Below are 16423 nucleotides of genomic sequence, written 5' to 3'. Positions count from 1 at the left end.
TCAAGAATGATCGATGCCTACAATCTGCCTACGTACCCCTATTTATAGGGGATCAAGCCGGCACGTAGTTCTTTCTCCTAAGAGACCCATGTGGGCTGGGCCTCCCCTCCTAGAATCTTCCTCCCGAAAGGGGCCCAATACGATGAGGCATAGGTCTAAAGCTTACCCCAAATGCATGGGCACTACCCTACTCCCCGACAGGGACAACCCGCCAGACTACAGAGATAGGACCCTTCAGGGTGTGTCTTCTCTTTATCCTCTACCTCCCAAGGAGGACAACCCCTTAGACTACAAGGTAGGGCCTTCATCATTTTAACAGTAGGACCTACTTATGCTTAAGGGCGTCCCCCTAAACAAAAAGTACCTCCTTCTGCCCTTTTAATTCTCCGCGTACGAAACTATCCTCAGCAAGTGGGCGGGCGCGCCCTATCTTTGGACAGGGTCATCTTGAAGTTGTCTCAGTCTGGTTCCTTGTAGCCCAAATACGTCTCTTTTGGTGGGCCTGACCCATTTAGCGATATCTCATAATTTTGCATACAACAACTACCCCCCGATCTTGATGATATTGAAAATGTTGGCGAGATCTAATAATCTTTCCTCCTTTGACTTCTTTTTCGTCCAACTGTTCATGACCTAAGTGGGCGCGCCCTGAAATGCGGACTGTTGAAACCCTTATCGTCAACAGCTGTACTCCATTTATCTTTAATTTTTTATTTACTTTAATCCGACCTTTTTATCCGAGTATAAATACGCACGTTCTTTCATTTTCACTTCATTTCTTCTTCATTTCTTCTACAATACGGCAACGGTTACTTCATTTTACTTGGTTATGCTTGTTTGTTTCGACGTTTTTCAGTGCTTGTCATTTTTATAACGGCCTTGGGTTTAGCTACATTTTAGTCGACTCCTTTCTATTCTTGTCACGGCATCTAGATTCGCAATGAAGGGTGCTTGAATGCTTAGTAATTGTTGAATAACTACGTTTCGACTTGGATAGATATTGTTAAGCTAATTATGTTAGTTTCACTTATAAGCCTGTGGTTCTAGCTTTATGGCATAATTTCCTCACACTTAAAGCCTCGGGGTTAGCTCCTAGTTCAGTATCATATTATTTCTGTGTAGATGCAAGCCTTGCCAACTTGGTCGATAAGAAACTGTTGGTGGTGTTGTTTGGTGGAGCTTGCTAGTGACACGGTTCTCGCCTTCTCAGTCGTCGTGTTGCCCTGCTAAACATCTTGTCTGCTTGGTTAGGTTTCTCCTCTGCATTCTTTCGATCAACTTAGTTCAAGCCTTGTAAGTTGTCACCTTGTTTAAGTTGTGCAAAGCATAAGGGGTTTATGCCTATACTGGAGAGTGGAGGGCCTTGTTATGATCTTGGCCAATTTGTTTTTGTTCTCGGCTGGTCCTCATTAAAAAGTGCCTGGATACTTGGTAGATGTTGATTTGCTGGGTCTTAGGTAAGGATTGCTTGGGTTGGTTGTTTCATGACCGCAGATTGGTTAATTGCTAATTCTTTATTGAAGAACAATGTGGTCCTACATGAAAATTTGGCACCTCTGCCCAAGTCTCTGACCTTGTTTGATTTGATCAGCTCGTAGTCTTTGTTGCTTAAAATTTGAAGCCAGCATGAATGAGCTTGCATGCCAAGGAGATGCCTTAGCCTATATCAAACTATAAGCTCTATATTAACTCAAATTTTAGCTCTAAGGATGCATTATAGAAAATTAGTATGCTAAGGAAATGCCTTGACCTCTGATTAATTGCTAGTTTGCTCAGATCACTTAATTGGAGAGGTTTTGCAAAGGTGCCATCAAAGTTATTTTCTTTCATTGTTTAGATAGCGAGGGACTGATTGCTTCTACATTACTTTCACCCGTGTGGGTTTGGTCATAATTAGTCTTCACCTTGGCTTGCTAAGGTTCCGAGGGTGAATCCCTCACTTGTACTCTCTAAAATCCAAAATTATATACAAACTTGAGAGAAAAATTGCAAATACATGCAAACAAGGGGTTGAAAGTAAATACAGAATAATTTATAAGAATTATACTTTCAGAAATAAACAAAATCATCCTTCAAATAGCCCCTCAGAATATCATATTGACTTCAACATCTTAACGCCCACCTTCGCCATTCAAAATTCTCCTTCAAAAACATTACGGAGTTATGTACCATAGATATGACTGTGCACAGGCGGGGCATCAAATTTTGTAATCACTCGACTCCATGGTTTTTCCATGACAAAGAGAGAACCTTTGGAAAGAAGTCCAGCAAACAATACAGGTTCATCAAAAGGGGTTATTTCAAAATCCTCCTTACCATTGTGTTTGGTTTTCTTTTCAACTTTCTTTTCAAAGTCACAGCCCTTTAACTTTCTTTTCAGTTCTTTTTTCGAAGGTGAACTTGGTAATTTCCTCACAGGAGCATCGAGATCTTTTACAATAACTGGCGTTTCAAAGTTTATCTCACACATCGCCCTGCAACAGAGACATTACAAACATCAAAATTTATTTCAATGATAGTATTCATCGACATTACAAACATCAAAATCTATTACAATGATACTATCCATTTGGTAGAAATGTTATGATACAATATTTTCTTGATCACTATTGTAGGGGTGTGGCGTACAGATCACAATTTTTCCTAATAATTAACAGTGGTAGGGCCAATATTTTCACTACACTGAAAATATGCATTAAATAAAAGTAAAATTTTGAACCAATCATGTAATATGACTAAACAAAATGCTCAAAACCAGCCAAGACATATTCACCTTTCAGGTCTTGGTTACTCCTAACAAATACTACAAGTAGAGAAACTAAGATAAAGGTTCAATTAAACTCAAATTATCCACATATATAAAGGCATAAGAACATGATTTTTTCTTGATTACATCCCACAAGTTTCCACCAGAAACTATAGTCCAATATATATAGGCTATATAAAGGGAACGAGAGAACCCTTTTTTAAAAATAAATTTTAAAATTGAAAAAAGGTGTAAATGATTTTTAATTTTCATGGTGATTCAATAAAGTTAATTACAAACAACAATTTGTTTGAAAATTTTAAAAAAATCATGAAAAAAGTTTAGAATCTGCTTTTGAATCTTATGAATTTTAAGAATTTGTTTTTGAATTTTATAAATATTGACTAAAATTTTGATTTTAAAAATCATGTAATAAATATATAATGTTAATAAATATTTAGAAAATTATAATGTTAAATAAGATAAAAAGTATTTCGGATCTCATTTTAAAGCTAAGGTTCTCTTGTTCACTTTTTACGAGGGTTTTCTCTAGAAACTTACTATATGTGTGTGTGTGTGTGTGTGATGAGGATTTGGTTTTTGTCTTCTTATATTCACACATTTTAATTAGCGCTCCCAGTCAATTTATAGCAGCATAGTTTCTCCAACTCTAGTCAATGTCACAATAAAGATAATCACAAAACAGAATCTACCATTTTACCTTGATTTGACCACTTCCAAACAAATGTCTCTACACCGCTCAAATATGCAAATCATACTACAAATTACGAAAGATAACGGCGCAAAATAAAATGCAAAAAACATATAACCATTCAAATTCCATTTCACTCTTATCTCCACACACACAATAAAGACACATGGGTCAACAGCATCAATAATAGCAGGGGGTGAAATGACAAACCTGGGACTATAGACAATTACAGAAGAAGCATTTAGGGATGGCGGAAATGTAAGTCCTATAACCTCTCCACAAAATTTTGGGCAACTTCTGGGAAGAGTAAATTTGTGCCGAGTAGACCATTCACCCAACTGTTTAGCATCCACATCAATTGCATATACCTGATTTGAAGAGGTGGAGATTACGAGGATGTTACTGTTTCGAGGAGTAAAACCACCAGCAGTAACAGAAGCGCCATCTAATCTGGATATGAACCAATGTTGTCTGTTCAAAAATATAGATGATAAGCATAAGAAACTGCCTCAAAGATGTAATAACTTTCACCAGAGATAATATTTCAAATACTTACAATTCTAGGCTCAGAATAATTTTATAAATTTATCTATAAAAAATTCATACTTCTAAACAAGTTCAGATTCTAATGTAATGAAAGCCTGACAATTTCTAAACACATGCATCTAGAATGCTATTTTGATTGTCCTGGGTATTTCTTCACAGGTAAAGCAAATATTTTTCTGGCATACTCATAAAGCAGCTTATTGCACTCTTTTAATTACAATTTCTACAGAAATATCAGTACCTTCCTATCTCCAGATTAAAAATGTATATATCTCCAAAACAGTTAACAGCTGCCAACCACTGTCCATCAGGACTAGTGAACATCCTTGTTAAAGGAGGCTCACTGAGAATTTCATCATCGATGTCCTTGCAACGAGGGGTATATGTGCAGATCAGAATTAGGCTTTCCACATCTACAACCTGCATCACAAAGAAATACACGGTATATGTGCTTATTTGTGTATATTCATAAAGGTACATTAGAAATCTAGAGGTTTTCAATTCATATATATGGATATATAAATGCAAAGACAATCAAGCAAAAATCATACAACCCAAGACATACAAATCACTGGATTTCTGTATGAGAGGGTAATACTGTACGTCAATTGATACTTGATATAAGAAAAGGATAACAATAACCTAAAAAACATTATAAAAAGAGAGTGATAGTGAGATACAAATTGACATTCAAATAGAATTCTTACATATATCTTTCTGTCATTCCCTGCTATCATCAGCCAAGAAGAATCATATGTGAAACACATGGAATGTGCAAATGGCAGATTCGGAAGTTTCCTTTTTTCAATAGTCCATGCACTTTTTTGAGCTTCGATTTTATTTAGTTTTAAAAGACTAGGTTTCTTTTCATCTGAGTATGAAAAGAACACTCCTGAGTTAGACATGGAGCTACAAATGATTTTCTGAGAAGCCTTACTCTTGACCCTGACTACCATGTCTGTGGTTGCAATGCCGGCACAAGGGTCAGAACTCGTATCAGGATGAGAACTAGTTTTTGACTGGACGCAAAAAACATCTAACCACTTGGAGGCCTGAATCATAAGCAAAGGAGATTGATTGAAAACTGTATTCAGTACTAGTTGCATTGGTGGTCTCTGTGGTACTAGACATATGTCATGAGGAAAGAATTGGGTAAACTCATTTGCAGCATACGCAAAAAGCTTTGTGTCATCACCAGCTGAAATAAGCATGGGAACACCTATATGGCCCCACTTGCGGAAACTAAAATCATGGGGCTTCTTTACGCGGTCTTTCTTCCTTTTCCTATATACCTTGTCATTCTTCGGAACACTATCACTCTTTTCCTTCTTTACCTTTTTACGGTCTTTCCTTTTCCTATATACCTTCTCATTCTTCGGAACACTATCACTCTTTTCCTTCTTTACCTTTTCATCAGGAAACGTATCTGCATTAGTCACTGACACATTTAAAAAGTATTCAAATGGATGACCAAAGGTCCAAAACCCAGAACAGTTAATACAAAAACGTCACCTTCTCTACTTATGGGAACTGCAACTGTCAAGGCCCTCACATCGTGTGTATGTGCTCTCGAATAACCAACATATACCCACTTCTCAATTACTCTGACAGAAGACTTTTTATCAGTTGATCCAGATACATCTCTTGAGAGCTTATAGAGTATCACCTACAAAGACACAAAGACAAAACCAACTAGACATATAATTGCCATCCGTGAAAATGACAACAAAGAGAATTTTGTATTCACAACTTGTTATCTCTCTTCAGCATATTAAAAAAGACAACTATGGTTAACACCACAAATAAACTACATTCTCTGTGTAGACTATTTTGAGATTGCCTATCGAAAACAACCTTTATAATGAATGTAAAATGTTAATAATCATAAGAAGTAAATCTTTGTTTAGCAGCGACATAGTGCCTTTGATTTACATAATCGCATTTAGTTACTCCATGGCTAACGTATGAATCGTAACCGCGAAAAGGTTAAGAAATTTCACATTGCTATCTCATTTAATTAGTAATTAATATAGCCATCGAGTCTTATTTCTTTAGCTCAGTATAATTATGAAATTTAATGACTCAAATTTAATAAATCTTAATCCACCTTAGAGGGCTGGATATTTAAAAAAAAAAAAAAAAGGATTTCTAGGAGTATAAGAGATGTCCATAAGAAAACATACGCAATCCGTTTAAAATTAACCTCTACAATTTATCACCCACGTGTCCAGTCACCCACTGAAAGATGTCCTCTATTATTACTGTGTGCTTGAGATAAAAAATGCTCATTCAAAGACTCCATTGTGAGTCTTGAACAAACATCGCAAGTCCAATAAAAAGAAAAAAGACTCACATGCTTTACAGATAGACTTCATATTAAATACCAGCTGGGCGCATTGAAATTCTAAATAGGATAAAGTAAGATATTGAGCTACAGTAAAAGTGTTAATCACTTAATCTATAATATTAGAGCAAAGGGTGGCTAAATGTCAATCTGTCGGAGTACATAATGCTACATAAAGTTTTACTGCATAAAATCTGTGTGCAGAAACCGAAAGTCCACACCTGACCATCCGAGCCAGCAGAAAAGACCATATTATGACTTGGACCTGCAGACAGCGCATTCACATCACCCTTGTGACGCGAATGAGCCTGCAAAAGAGTTCCCATTTGACTGTCCCAGAACTGAACTCTACCATTGCTATCAGCACTGACAAGGGTACCACTCCTGAAACCAGACAATAATTATTGGTATCAGGAAACCAAGCAACAAATCACATCATAAACCAATGCCACAAAGAGAGATCATAGATACTCCTATGCAACAATTAGCTAAAAAGAAAATGGGCAAGTTTACCTGAGGGAAAGCAATGACCATATGCAGAGTTCAGGTCCACTGCCTAATTCTCCAAGTCCGACAGTTATCCGAAAAACCTCACGAACTGTTTTAAAATCCCAGCATCTGATTAACCTGAAACTTCCATATTATCGTCAACGACTCGAGGCATACAACTTGGTGTCATCCAAATTAACTAGAACTAGCAATTTGCAACACAAGTCTAGTGTAGAATTTAAAATTAAATGTTGCTCAAAAGATGAGAAGTTTCAGTATATAATAAACTCTACAGCAACATAGTAACAGGGCAGGTACATATGCCCTTTTGTCCAATAATTGCATACCCATCACTGCTTCCTGAGAAAATCTTATCTGCATCCTGACTCCAAGTCACACTCAAGGTGCGCCCTGCAAACCAGATACAGAAATAAGAGGTCTTAACATGAGAAGGAAAAAATTGGCGACATGATTTCTGGAATGAAGGGCATTACAGTAGTAGTGACAAGTTATCTTACCACTGACTCTTGGCAATGACTTGTGGTAAATAAACTCATCAGAAACAGTGCAAATTCGCACACAGCCATCATCACACGCCATTGCTACATTTGCATCTTCAACAATAGATCCATCCGTTGTCACAACTGAATCAATGTCATTGTCACTCTCACTACAATCATCATCATCACTAGAATCAGAAATCATTTTAATATACTGAGGATGCTTCTTCTCATTACTATGCGGGTTTTTGTATGGGGCAGACGCCATTTGCCAGATTGACACACCAATAGATAGCACATTCTACGCATTGAAAAAAAATCAAAACTAATTGATTAAAATTCACACTGCAACCTGCAGCAACAAGATGCAACCTCAATTGCAACCAAAAAAAAAATCCAGTACTCTTTCAGTTAAGTTGCATATTTGGTTGCAAACCGTAATTTTGCGATTTTTATAAAAAGATCGTAAAATTGCAAAAAAAAAAAAACTTGGAAAAAGTAGTATTTTTGGTCATTTCTCTTTATATTACTAAAAATTAAAATTAAAGTGCTCCGGATTAATCACTCAAAAGTAACTCTAGTTACTAATTCGAGTCCCAATTTTCGAGCACTGAATAAAACACATGTCAAGTAGCTAGAGTTGTTCTCCAAAAACATAAATACATAAATAAATATGTGCATCCATCCAGCATATACATCAAGCAAATATAATACCTTCTGCCTCAACTCAAAAAGGTCCCACTCGGAAACTGAACCGTCAATACTAGAAGAAAACAAGCGTCCAAGAGAGTATCCATTCGAGTGACACCAAACAAGCGATGAAACTCTCGAATTAGGACTTGCGTAAATCGTCTACAAAAACACATAATTAACCTCAAAAACGCATAAAATTGAGCTTAAAAAGAGAGTGTAGCAAGAGAATGCGGTACCAGCTGACAGTGCCAGCCGACGGCTCCAGGAGAGACGAGCCAAATCTCAAGCGAGCCGTCTTCACGAGCGGCGGCCACTCTGGAATCATCAGGACTTGTAGCTAGGGCAACGATCGGAGATGGCTTGTAATCAATACTACTGCTCTTGTATTGCTTCGGTGGCTTGTAATCACTACTCTTGTATTGCAGTCTCGCCATGGATAAATAATTGGTTAATTTAGACGACGAGGGACTGAGGGAGGGGGCTGCGCCTGCGTGTTGTGCGTGTTTTCGTTTATAATGAATCAAAACCCTCGTTATATATGGCCCCGCTCAAATACTGTACGCTCTTGAAAAAAACGATACTCCCTCGTCACTAGCACGTAACTTTATGCTGAATTGGTGATTAAAATAGAGTAAAATGCATATTGTGTACCTTAAGTTTGAGCAAAATGTAGAGTGTGTACTTCTACTTTTAATAATGCAATATGTGTACTCCAATTCTATGATTTTATGCAACAAGTGTACAAGGGTTTAACGGAACTTGTAAACTACCAACAAATTTTTATTGGGTTAAATGGCTAATTCATAACTAAGTTAGTTAAAAACTTGCAATTTGGTCATGTTGTTAAAAAACCTCACAGTCAACTAATGAAGTATTTAAAAACTTGCATATTGGTAATTCCTGTGAATTCTGTTAAAAAACACTAACGGAAATAAGCCTTCTTTCAAAAAGATCACTGGACAAAAAAAATAATGCAAAAACATTATCACAAACATAATAAACATCACCCCCTGCAATTGCAATAATAAAATGAATTATCATCCCACCTTCAGTTTTATTAGAACCACTGATCCTGATGGTATAATGTTTGATTTCATGGGTGAAGAAGATCAAAATAACTTGAAAGCCCCTACCATGATTTTCAACACTTTTGAATTACTTGAAACTGAAGCACTGCAAGCATTGGTCTCCAAGTTGAACTATACCAACGTCTACCCAATCAGCCCTCTTCCATTGCTAGGCTGTCATGTACCTGAGAAAAGTCCAATCAATTCACTCAATTCGAGTTGGTGCGTTTCTAACGCATTGTGGATGGAATTCTATGGTGGAGATGGACTGTGGTGGTGTTCTAGTTATATGCTGGCCATTCTTCCAAGATGAATTTAGATGTAATTAGGATTGGGTCGGGTCGGGTAAACGGATTTTTTAACGGAAAACGTTAAAAGTCAATGATTTTTAACGTTCGTGTAAGTTTCTGATAGCATGATCGTTCGATTGAAAATTATATGAAACAAAGTTATGTGTTTGAAAGTTTTTTCAACAACATGACCAAACTGCAAGTTTTTAACCAGGTTAATTATGAATTAGCTATTTAACCCAATTTTTATTTCTTGAATTGTTGATTTGGCAAGTGTCTATGCTGACGCTGTACTTCTGTTCTAGATATTTTAATCATCAAATTAATATAACTTTTTAATTCATCATATCTTTAAATGTGATTGTTTTGTGCTCTAATTAAATAAATTTAATATAAATAAATCTAATATCGTTTAATATAAATATTCTTTCCATAGGTCTAATTATCAGTCGATAAAATTTTAATTTTTTAATTCTCAAGATAGAGATAGATGACCAAATAGCTCTAATCATATCCTTTTGGAGTGTGTTTTGTCTCTCCTGTTGGAGTGTTTGGTTATGTTTCCGTCTAATTATGGTTGGGTCTATTTAGTGTTGGATCTGTTAAACGATCAGGAAACAAATCATTTAATTGTTTTTAGTATGTTATTTGTTTTACCACCTGGTTGTATTGGCAGTTGGGGGTTTGTCCCGATTGTATTATGTTCAAGTTAATGAAATTTTCTTGCATTTGTCAAAAAAAGAGATATCTGTCGCAACTTTCTTTTTTTGTAGAAATAAAATTTTATTGCCGAGGTTGATAACAGTGCAAAGCCAGAAATCCAACGGACCATACAAGCCCAAAACGGGAAAAGCAGTAAAAAGGATATGGAAGTCTCGGCCCGAAGACAAGACAACCAATGCAAATAACTAAAACAGAAAAACAGAGACTTACGAAATGAAATGGATCAGGACTTGGTATCCAAATGAACCCAGCCTACATTGATATACTGTTGGGAATGCCCTTACCTGTACGTCCAGGTTCACTTGTAGGATAAAGCAAAGTGTAAGGGATTTTCACCAGTCCATTCCTGTTTTTATTTTTTCCATCTTTATTCCTATCATCAATGTTCTTCGCGACGTCCTCCAGCTTCTTATTAAACCTCTCAAATGCTTCTAATGCCTCAGTGTCTTTTGTCCAATCCGGGTTATCTCTTTGCCCTAGATATACCTCGTCAGTAGGGTGCGTTGCCAATATTTCAATGGTTGCCATGTCAAGTAATGTTGTCAACTGAGGAGTGATTGTTTTTAAGAATACGCCATCAGGGTCTGTCTTAAGTTCCTCATACTCGGGTGTATCTGGTTCAGGCATGGGTCTACGGCTTAGAGTAGGTCGATTAGGGATATACCCTGCATACTCGTACTGTCCGAAATTGATTGCAGCATGCAGAGCAGATGCTACCCATATGATTATGGTGCATGAGTCTATGAGTTCCTGGCAAGTCTGCATTTTAGGCCACCAACCTTCATTTTTCTTGTCACCATGTCCCACTTCGCGAACTTCTGTCCACCACCGTTGAAGTTCATTGTCATTTTGGACCATGTCATCAGTCTTGTAGTACAAGTTGCAGTACTCTGTAACCCATGTTTTGATTGCTGACCAGATATCAAGGCCATCGTTAGCATAAGGATAGTCTTCAATCAGTAAGCGAAGACCATGGGGAGAATTACAGTCTTCAATAGCCATTCCCCTGAGGTACCAATAAAAACAAAAGTTATGGATTTATATAACCAAATGCCATCTTGAAAAATGCACAATTTCATTTATAAATTCAAATATGTAAAAAAAAATGTAGAGAAATTATGTTTGATTACCTCTTTATAAGATCTGCAGGGAGGGCTTGCTCGGGAAAGACCCAACTCTTATAAACTGCAGATGACATTTCCATTGAATACTTTCCTGGAAACATGGTCAGCTCTATTATACCACCAGCATTGGCGAGGATCTGTCTGCCACTTGCATTTAGGTTCATCGTATCACGAAAGTGAGGATGTAGAAGTCGATGGACCGGATGTAGCACACTTAAGTGTCTATTGGTTGCAATGATAAATGGCTCAATTGATGCATGTGTATTCAGCCTGTAATCAAATACAGACTCTTTAATTAAAAAATAATGCCGTACCTCACCAAGAAGGTATCAATTGTGTAACTGAAAAGTTCTTATACCAGTGGCTAACGAGCTGATGAACGCCTTGGTCATTCACCGCAACATAAGCTTTAGCCAACTGCCATATGGAACCTTCAACAGTACCCTCTGCAGCAGGAGTGTAGACTTTATTAATTGCACCATATTCATCACCCTCTGGATGTGGCAAACTTAATTCAATCACCAAAGGCTTCAATGTGCCATCATTTTGCAAGAAAAGTAGTGTCCTTGTTGCATAAATTGTCTTTGTTGAAGCATTTATCCGACTCAGGTATGGCATCAACGCATCATGATGATCTAATATAAACAGCCTGTTGGTCTCCATTGCCTGTTAACAAAATTAGACTCGTTTAGCTCTAAAAAAATATATAAAGCGCCCCACTGTTTCATTGCGGGTACTTAAGTCCCCGCAATGAAACATTGCAGGGAGTTTTTTCATCCAACGGCCCTGATTTGGTGGTTCTCTATCCAACGGTAGCTGTATAACAGGCCTCTTATTTAAAAGGCTCAAGATTATTAATTTACCTCATCTACTGTTAACCCATCGAGTTGGTTGTGTATGTGAAACTTCGTTATAGAACTGTCTTGGTTTCCATAGACTTCGACATTTAGCTTACTCTTTGGAGGATATTCCTGCAAATATTTGGAAAATATCACTTTAGTATTACAGTACTTAAGTCTAATGAATATGCGGCATAAGTTTCATCTTACTCGAAGAAGAGCGATGCTGACAGGGTTCATTCCCGCAAGCATTTCTCTTGCAAATTCTTCATCAGTTCTCCATGCAGTCAGGTCCTCTATTACAAAAGATAGAGATTAGATTTTCACGTATTTTTTTCCTCAAATGAAAAAATGGTTGTGGTGTATGCTACCTTTTATAACTGCTGGCATAGGGAATTTCGCAAATCCTTGAGCATCAATGCGTATGAGTTCATTCAGCAGTTCTGGGGGAATATTTTTCCTGATATTATCAAGTAAAGGGCCTTCTGGCAACTTGAATCCTCCTTCGTATAGTTTAAGAACGTCATCGAAAGTGTCAAATTCATTAGGAGTGCTGTCAAATATAGCTTCAAATGCCGGAAGAAGAAACTGAACAAGGGCTCTTAGTCCAAAATAAAGAAAATCTGACTCCTTCAGATGTCCGAAGCTTTCATCTCTAGGAACATAAATGTCCAAGACAAATCTTGGTAGTCGGCTTTCAGTTGCAGGATCTGTTCAATGTACATAACAAATATTACATGTCATTCATTGACTAGGAGTACTCAGTTATTTAAACACGTCAAAATAAAAATTACTCCCTCCGTCCCCTTTTACATGTTCATTTTGATTTTTTACCAATCGAATTGACTATATTATATAATTGAGAAAAATAGTAAAAATTATATCGTTAAAAAAAATATATTTAGCCCATTTTAATATGCAACTTTCAGATTTTAAAAATAATGAACATGTAATTTGTAACGTTAAGTCAAAAATTGATCAATTTAACTTCTCGAAAACTAAAATAGACATTTAAAAGGGGACGGAGATAATAATTTGAAATGTGTTGGAAACTTGTTGAGGACAGTTGACAAACCTGTCTGTGTAGGTGGTCTGCCTGTCCTTCCTCTACGAGGATAAGGGAACTCGGTTGATCCTCCAAGTACTGGACGAGCAGTCTTTATATTTCTATCCGGATCTCCCAGGTCATTGTAGAAATCATAATCATAAACTCTGTCCCATTCCAGGCGCATTCCAGTTCCACTACCTCTCAAGTTAGCCAACTCCTCTTCTCTGTACCCAATTAATGGCCCTGGAGTTTCACTAGGAAGATAAGTCTGCAAAAAACATCAAAATCAGCCCAAAACCACTATAAAGTTTACAAACTACTACTCGGGATACAGTAGTCGTTTGACTTTTTTTTACCTACTTTTAAGAACTTTGACCTTATACTTATATATATTATTTTTAAATTTCTTTGTGAATAAAATTAGAAGTATCATATTTTTATTCATAAAAATAAAATTTTAAAAATAATATCTAAAAGTACGGTCAGAGTTCTTAAAAGTACGTGAAAAAAAGTCTAAGCGACTATTATATGTTTAGAGTACAACTTATGAGAGTAACGTGTAAAGTTATGAGTACGTTATTTGAGAAGAAGACGCGATCCATTGTGTACTTGTCAACTGGATAAACCCATGAATTGCAGATAAACTGGATATCACCGTTGCCAGGAACATCTAGTAACGTAAGTGTCTTGAGGTAAAACTCACTATCATAGAAATTTTTAATAACGAATGCACCAGGAACTCCATGAGCTTCATCCCAATCAAATGTTATATCGAAAGCTGATTCGCCAGGATTTATAACAGTGATCGTTGCTATCCAATCTTCCAAGTATGCTGGACTTCCCAGCTTGCCCTTCGATCCTTTCTCTGCAAAAATATACATATACATTAAACTAAAGATTAAAAAAGCGAACTCGACTAAAATACAAAGTCATGGAGTCTTATTCTTATTTATTTTCGCATGCAAGAGTAAAATTTCAAGTTACGCATTAATATCAGGCTGCGTTAAATTTAAGGTACTAATAAACATTAGCCTCGACACATATAGAAAAATAACAATTCTTTTTACTTTAAAATTACTTTAAAACAAACCGAATACATCCGGAAGGGTAAGGTTTAAATTAAAAGTGAAAGTGAAGAACTAAATTACTCTAAGTGACTAAACTATTCGCTAAAGAAGTAAAATTTCTAAAACAAAACCTAACATCCTCAGCTTTTTATAAATGCTTGCTTTTTGAAAAAAAAAACACAAGTTTGTGGAACCGGCACTATATTATACTATATTATACAATGGTGAAAGGATAAATTATAAATTATAAATTATAAACTTTAATTCAGAAAAAAAATAATTATAAATTATAAATTACAAACTTTATAAATTATAAATTTTATTCTTTTTATGAATAAAATTATAAATTATAAACTTTAATTCAGAAAAAAAAAATTCAAATATAATAAGTGCAAGTATATTTTATGTCCAATATTTTAATCACCTTAAATTATGTGCAAAAGTCAAAATGACTAGTAAAAGAGGATGGAGCGAGTATTACCTCGACACATAAGAAAAAAATAGCAATTTTTTTTTTTACTCCAAAACAGACCGAATAGAAAACTCATCAAGTCTTCTTCATACTTATTTTGACATGCAAGAGTAAAATTTAAAGTTACGCATTAATATTATACAATGGTGAAAGCAGCATTTACCTGAAGGATCAGGATGTTGAGAACCGATGAGTTGAAAACAAACTCTCGTCCCAACAAGTTCATCAAACGTATCAACAAACGAAGAATTGAAATCGTTAAAAGCAAGTACATTTTTCTTCATCACGACAACTCTCCCTTTAATTTTTATTGTTTTAGCATCCTGATCTGAAATCGCATCTCCAATCTTTCCAGACATCTTTAAGAACACAGACAAGGCCTCTCTCTCGATAGGTGTAGAAGTTATAGCGTTTGATGAGAATGAATATGCATGGGGGATCAGTTTTTATAGGCACACAATTTGTGCACCGTTGAGCCCGCCACCGACAGTATTCAAATTTAATATATTACTTCTAACTAGGGATTAGATAATTTATTTAAAACATTTATTTTGATGTTTTGATAATATAACCATATAAAAGTATACCACGTTTATGCAACGTTGCATTTATTGCAGCGTGATTAAAATTTTGAAGTTTGGTCCAGCTAGAACTGAATTGATAGTGGGTGTTTGGGCCCCTTTTGAGCCGGACTTCTCGACTTATAAGTTAGAAGCTTTTATTCGTACCTTTTGTGTAAGAAGTTGGGAAGCACTTAGAAAAAGTTAGGAATGCTAGCTTTTGTTTCCGGATTTCTACTTATTTCCCAAACATTTTAATCATTTATAAGTCTTATTTTGCTTCTAGCTTCTACTCCACTTATTTATTTTAAGGAAGAAGCACTTATTTTAAGTTCACCCAAACGACCTCATAATATCACTTATTTTAAATTTACCCAAACGGTCTCATAATATTTGAATCAGCTTGATCGTTTTCGCAGTGAACATACTTGTTATTGTATACATACTCAGATTTACCATAACAAGAAGTACACAATATCATATAAATTATTGTGTAGATATGTACACAAATGTATATACTCCCTTTTAATCAGATGTGTATATATTAATAAGCATTTTTAAAGTTCTTAACTGAAATTGGATATTTAATTAGACATGTTATAGATTATGTACAATTTGTTGAATTTGTAAAATTATATGTTATTATTATTTGAAAGTATTATAAATAAAATATATTATTTAATAAAGATTAATTAGGGTCCCCTTCCGCTCATACTAAATGATATATAATTTTATAAGAGAGATTCATCTTTATCCAATATAATCAACATCACTATGTTGACGATATTCTTAGAGAAAAATAAAGTATGACTAAAGTGAACAAAATTATATATATTATCTGTAATATGATTATAATATAATTTATTTTAACTAAAAATTTTGGAGCAAGGGCAACACTTTCTTATACACACCGAGGAAAGCGACATGGAGTTGTTTACAGTTAAATTTACTGTATTGACTGGTAGAGTGGTAGGTAAGTAGAAAAACTATAATCTACGACAACAGTCAGTATCCTCGTTTTATATTGAATCAGAAATGGCAACAAAGTTCCATGTAGTCCACATATTTACTGTAGTAACGTAGACCACGTATGTTCTGCAACTATAGAATGCCATAAAAACATTGCAAAATGTGTTATTTTGCAAATCATGTTCTATAAACATCATTATTTTGTTAAAAATTTTGACAATCCTAAACATTCTG

General features: G+C 35.5%; 2 protein-coding genes across 3 annotated transcripts; both read right to left on the bottom strand.

Annotated features, from left to right (window-relative positions):
• Positions 1 to 1940: 1940 nt before the first annotated feature.
• Positions 1941 to 8625, bottom strand: LOC108210244 (WD repeat-containing protein PCN). 2 transcript variants are annotated; one of them, XM_017381548.2, is made up of 11 exons: positions 8267 to 8625; positions 8052 to 8189; positions 7356 to 7638; positions 7185 to 7248; positions 6862 to 6975; positions 6570 to 6732; positions 5517 to 5670; positions 4712 to 5430; positions 4246 to 4424; positions 3669 to 3929; positions 1941 to 2474 (listed from the first exon to the last, which is right to left on the bottom strand). In XM_017381548.2, exons 1-11 carry the CDS (start codon positions 8462 to 8464, stop codon positions 2162 to 2164), a joined length of 2586 nt encoding a protein of 861 aa, XP_017237037.1. In that variant the 5' UTR covers positions 8465 to 8625; the 3' UTR covers positions 1941 to 2161. The 2 variants fall into 2 exon arrangements, with proteins under 2 accessions (XP_017237037.1, XP_063942501.1); XM_064086431.1 differs by having other exon boundaries at positions 6880 to 6975; positions 8267 to 8603.
• A 1520-nt stretch (positions 8626 to 10145) lies between these two features.
• On the bottom strand, positions 10146 to 15083 carry LOC108206848 (probable linoleate 9S-lipoxygenase 5). The gene is made up of 9 exons (XM_017377266.2): positions 14824 to 15083; positions 13697 to 13986; positions 13149 to 13389; positions 12445 to 12783; positions 12284 to 12369; positions 12098 to 12205; positions 11593 to 11900; positions 11241 to 11504; positions 10146 to 11116 (listed from the first exon to the last, which is right to left on the bottom strand). Exons 1-9 carry the CDS (start codon positions 15017 to 15019, stop codon positions 10363 to 10365), a joined length of 2586 nt encoding a protein of 861 aa, XP_017232755.1. The 5' UTR covers positions 15020 to 15083; the 3' UTR covers positions 10146 to 10362.
• Between the last annotated feature and the right edge of the window lie 1340 nt (positions 15084 to 16423).

Source organism: Daucus carota, chromosome 2 (genome assembly GCF_001625215.2).
Source record: "Daucus carota subsp. sativus chromosome 2, DH1 v3.0, whole genome shotgun sequence".
Classification (NCBI taxonomy): domain Eukaryota; kingdom Viridiplantae; phylum Streptophyta; class Magnoliopsida; order Apiales; family Apiaceae; genus Daucus; species Daucus carota.
The sequence above is the reverse complement of the archived record's forward strand: the minus strand, read 5'-3'. Positions and strand labels throughout refer to the sequence as shown.

Bases quoted from the DNA above. Each gene is read 5' to 3' on its own strand.
- LOC108210244 (XM_017381548.2), bottom strand. From the start codon at position 8,464: ATGGCGAGACTGCAATACAAGAGTAGTGATTACAAGCCACCGAAGCAA. The intron at 7,249-7,355 runs GTAAGATAACTT...TCTGGTTTGCAG, and splicing joins GTCATTGCCAAGAGTCAGTG to GGCGCACCTTGAGTGTGACT. The intron at 4,425-4,711 runs GTAAGAATTCTA...TTTGTGATGCAG, and splicing joins GGAATGACAGAAAGATATAT to GTTGTAGATGTGGAAAGCCT.
- LOC108206848 (XM_017377266.2), bottom strand. From the start codon at position 15,019: ATGTCTGGAAAGATTGGAGATGCGATTTCAGATCAGGATGCTAAAACA. The intron at 13,987-14,823 runs GTAAATGCTGCT...ATATTTTTGCAG, and splicing joins TCAACATCCTGATCCTTCAG to AGAAAGGATCGAAGGGCAAG. The intron at 13,390-13,696 runs GTACTCATAACT...TGTTTTTTGCAG, and splicing joins GCGTCTTCTTCTCAAATAAC to ACTTATCTTCCTAGTGAAAC.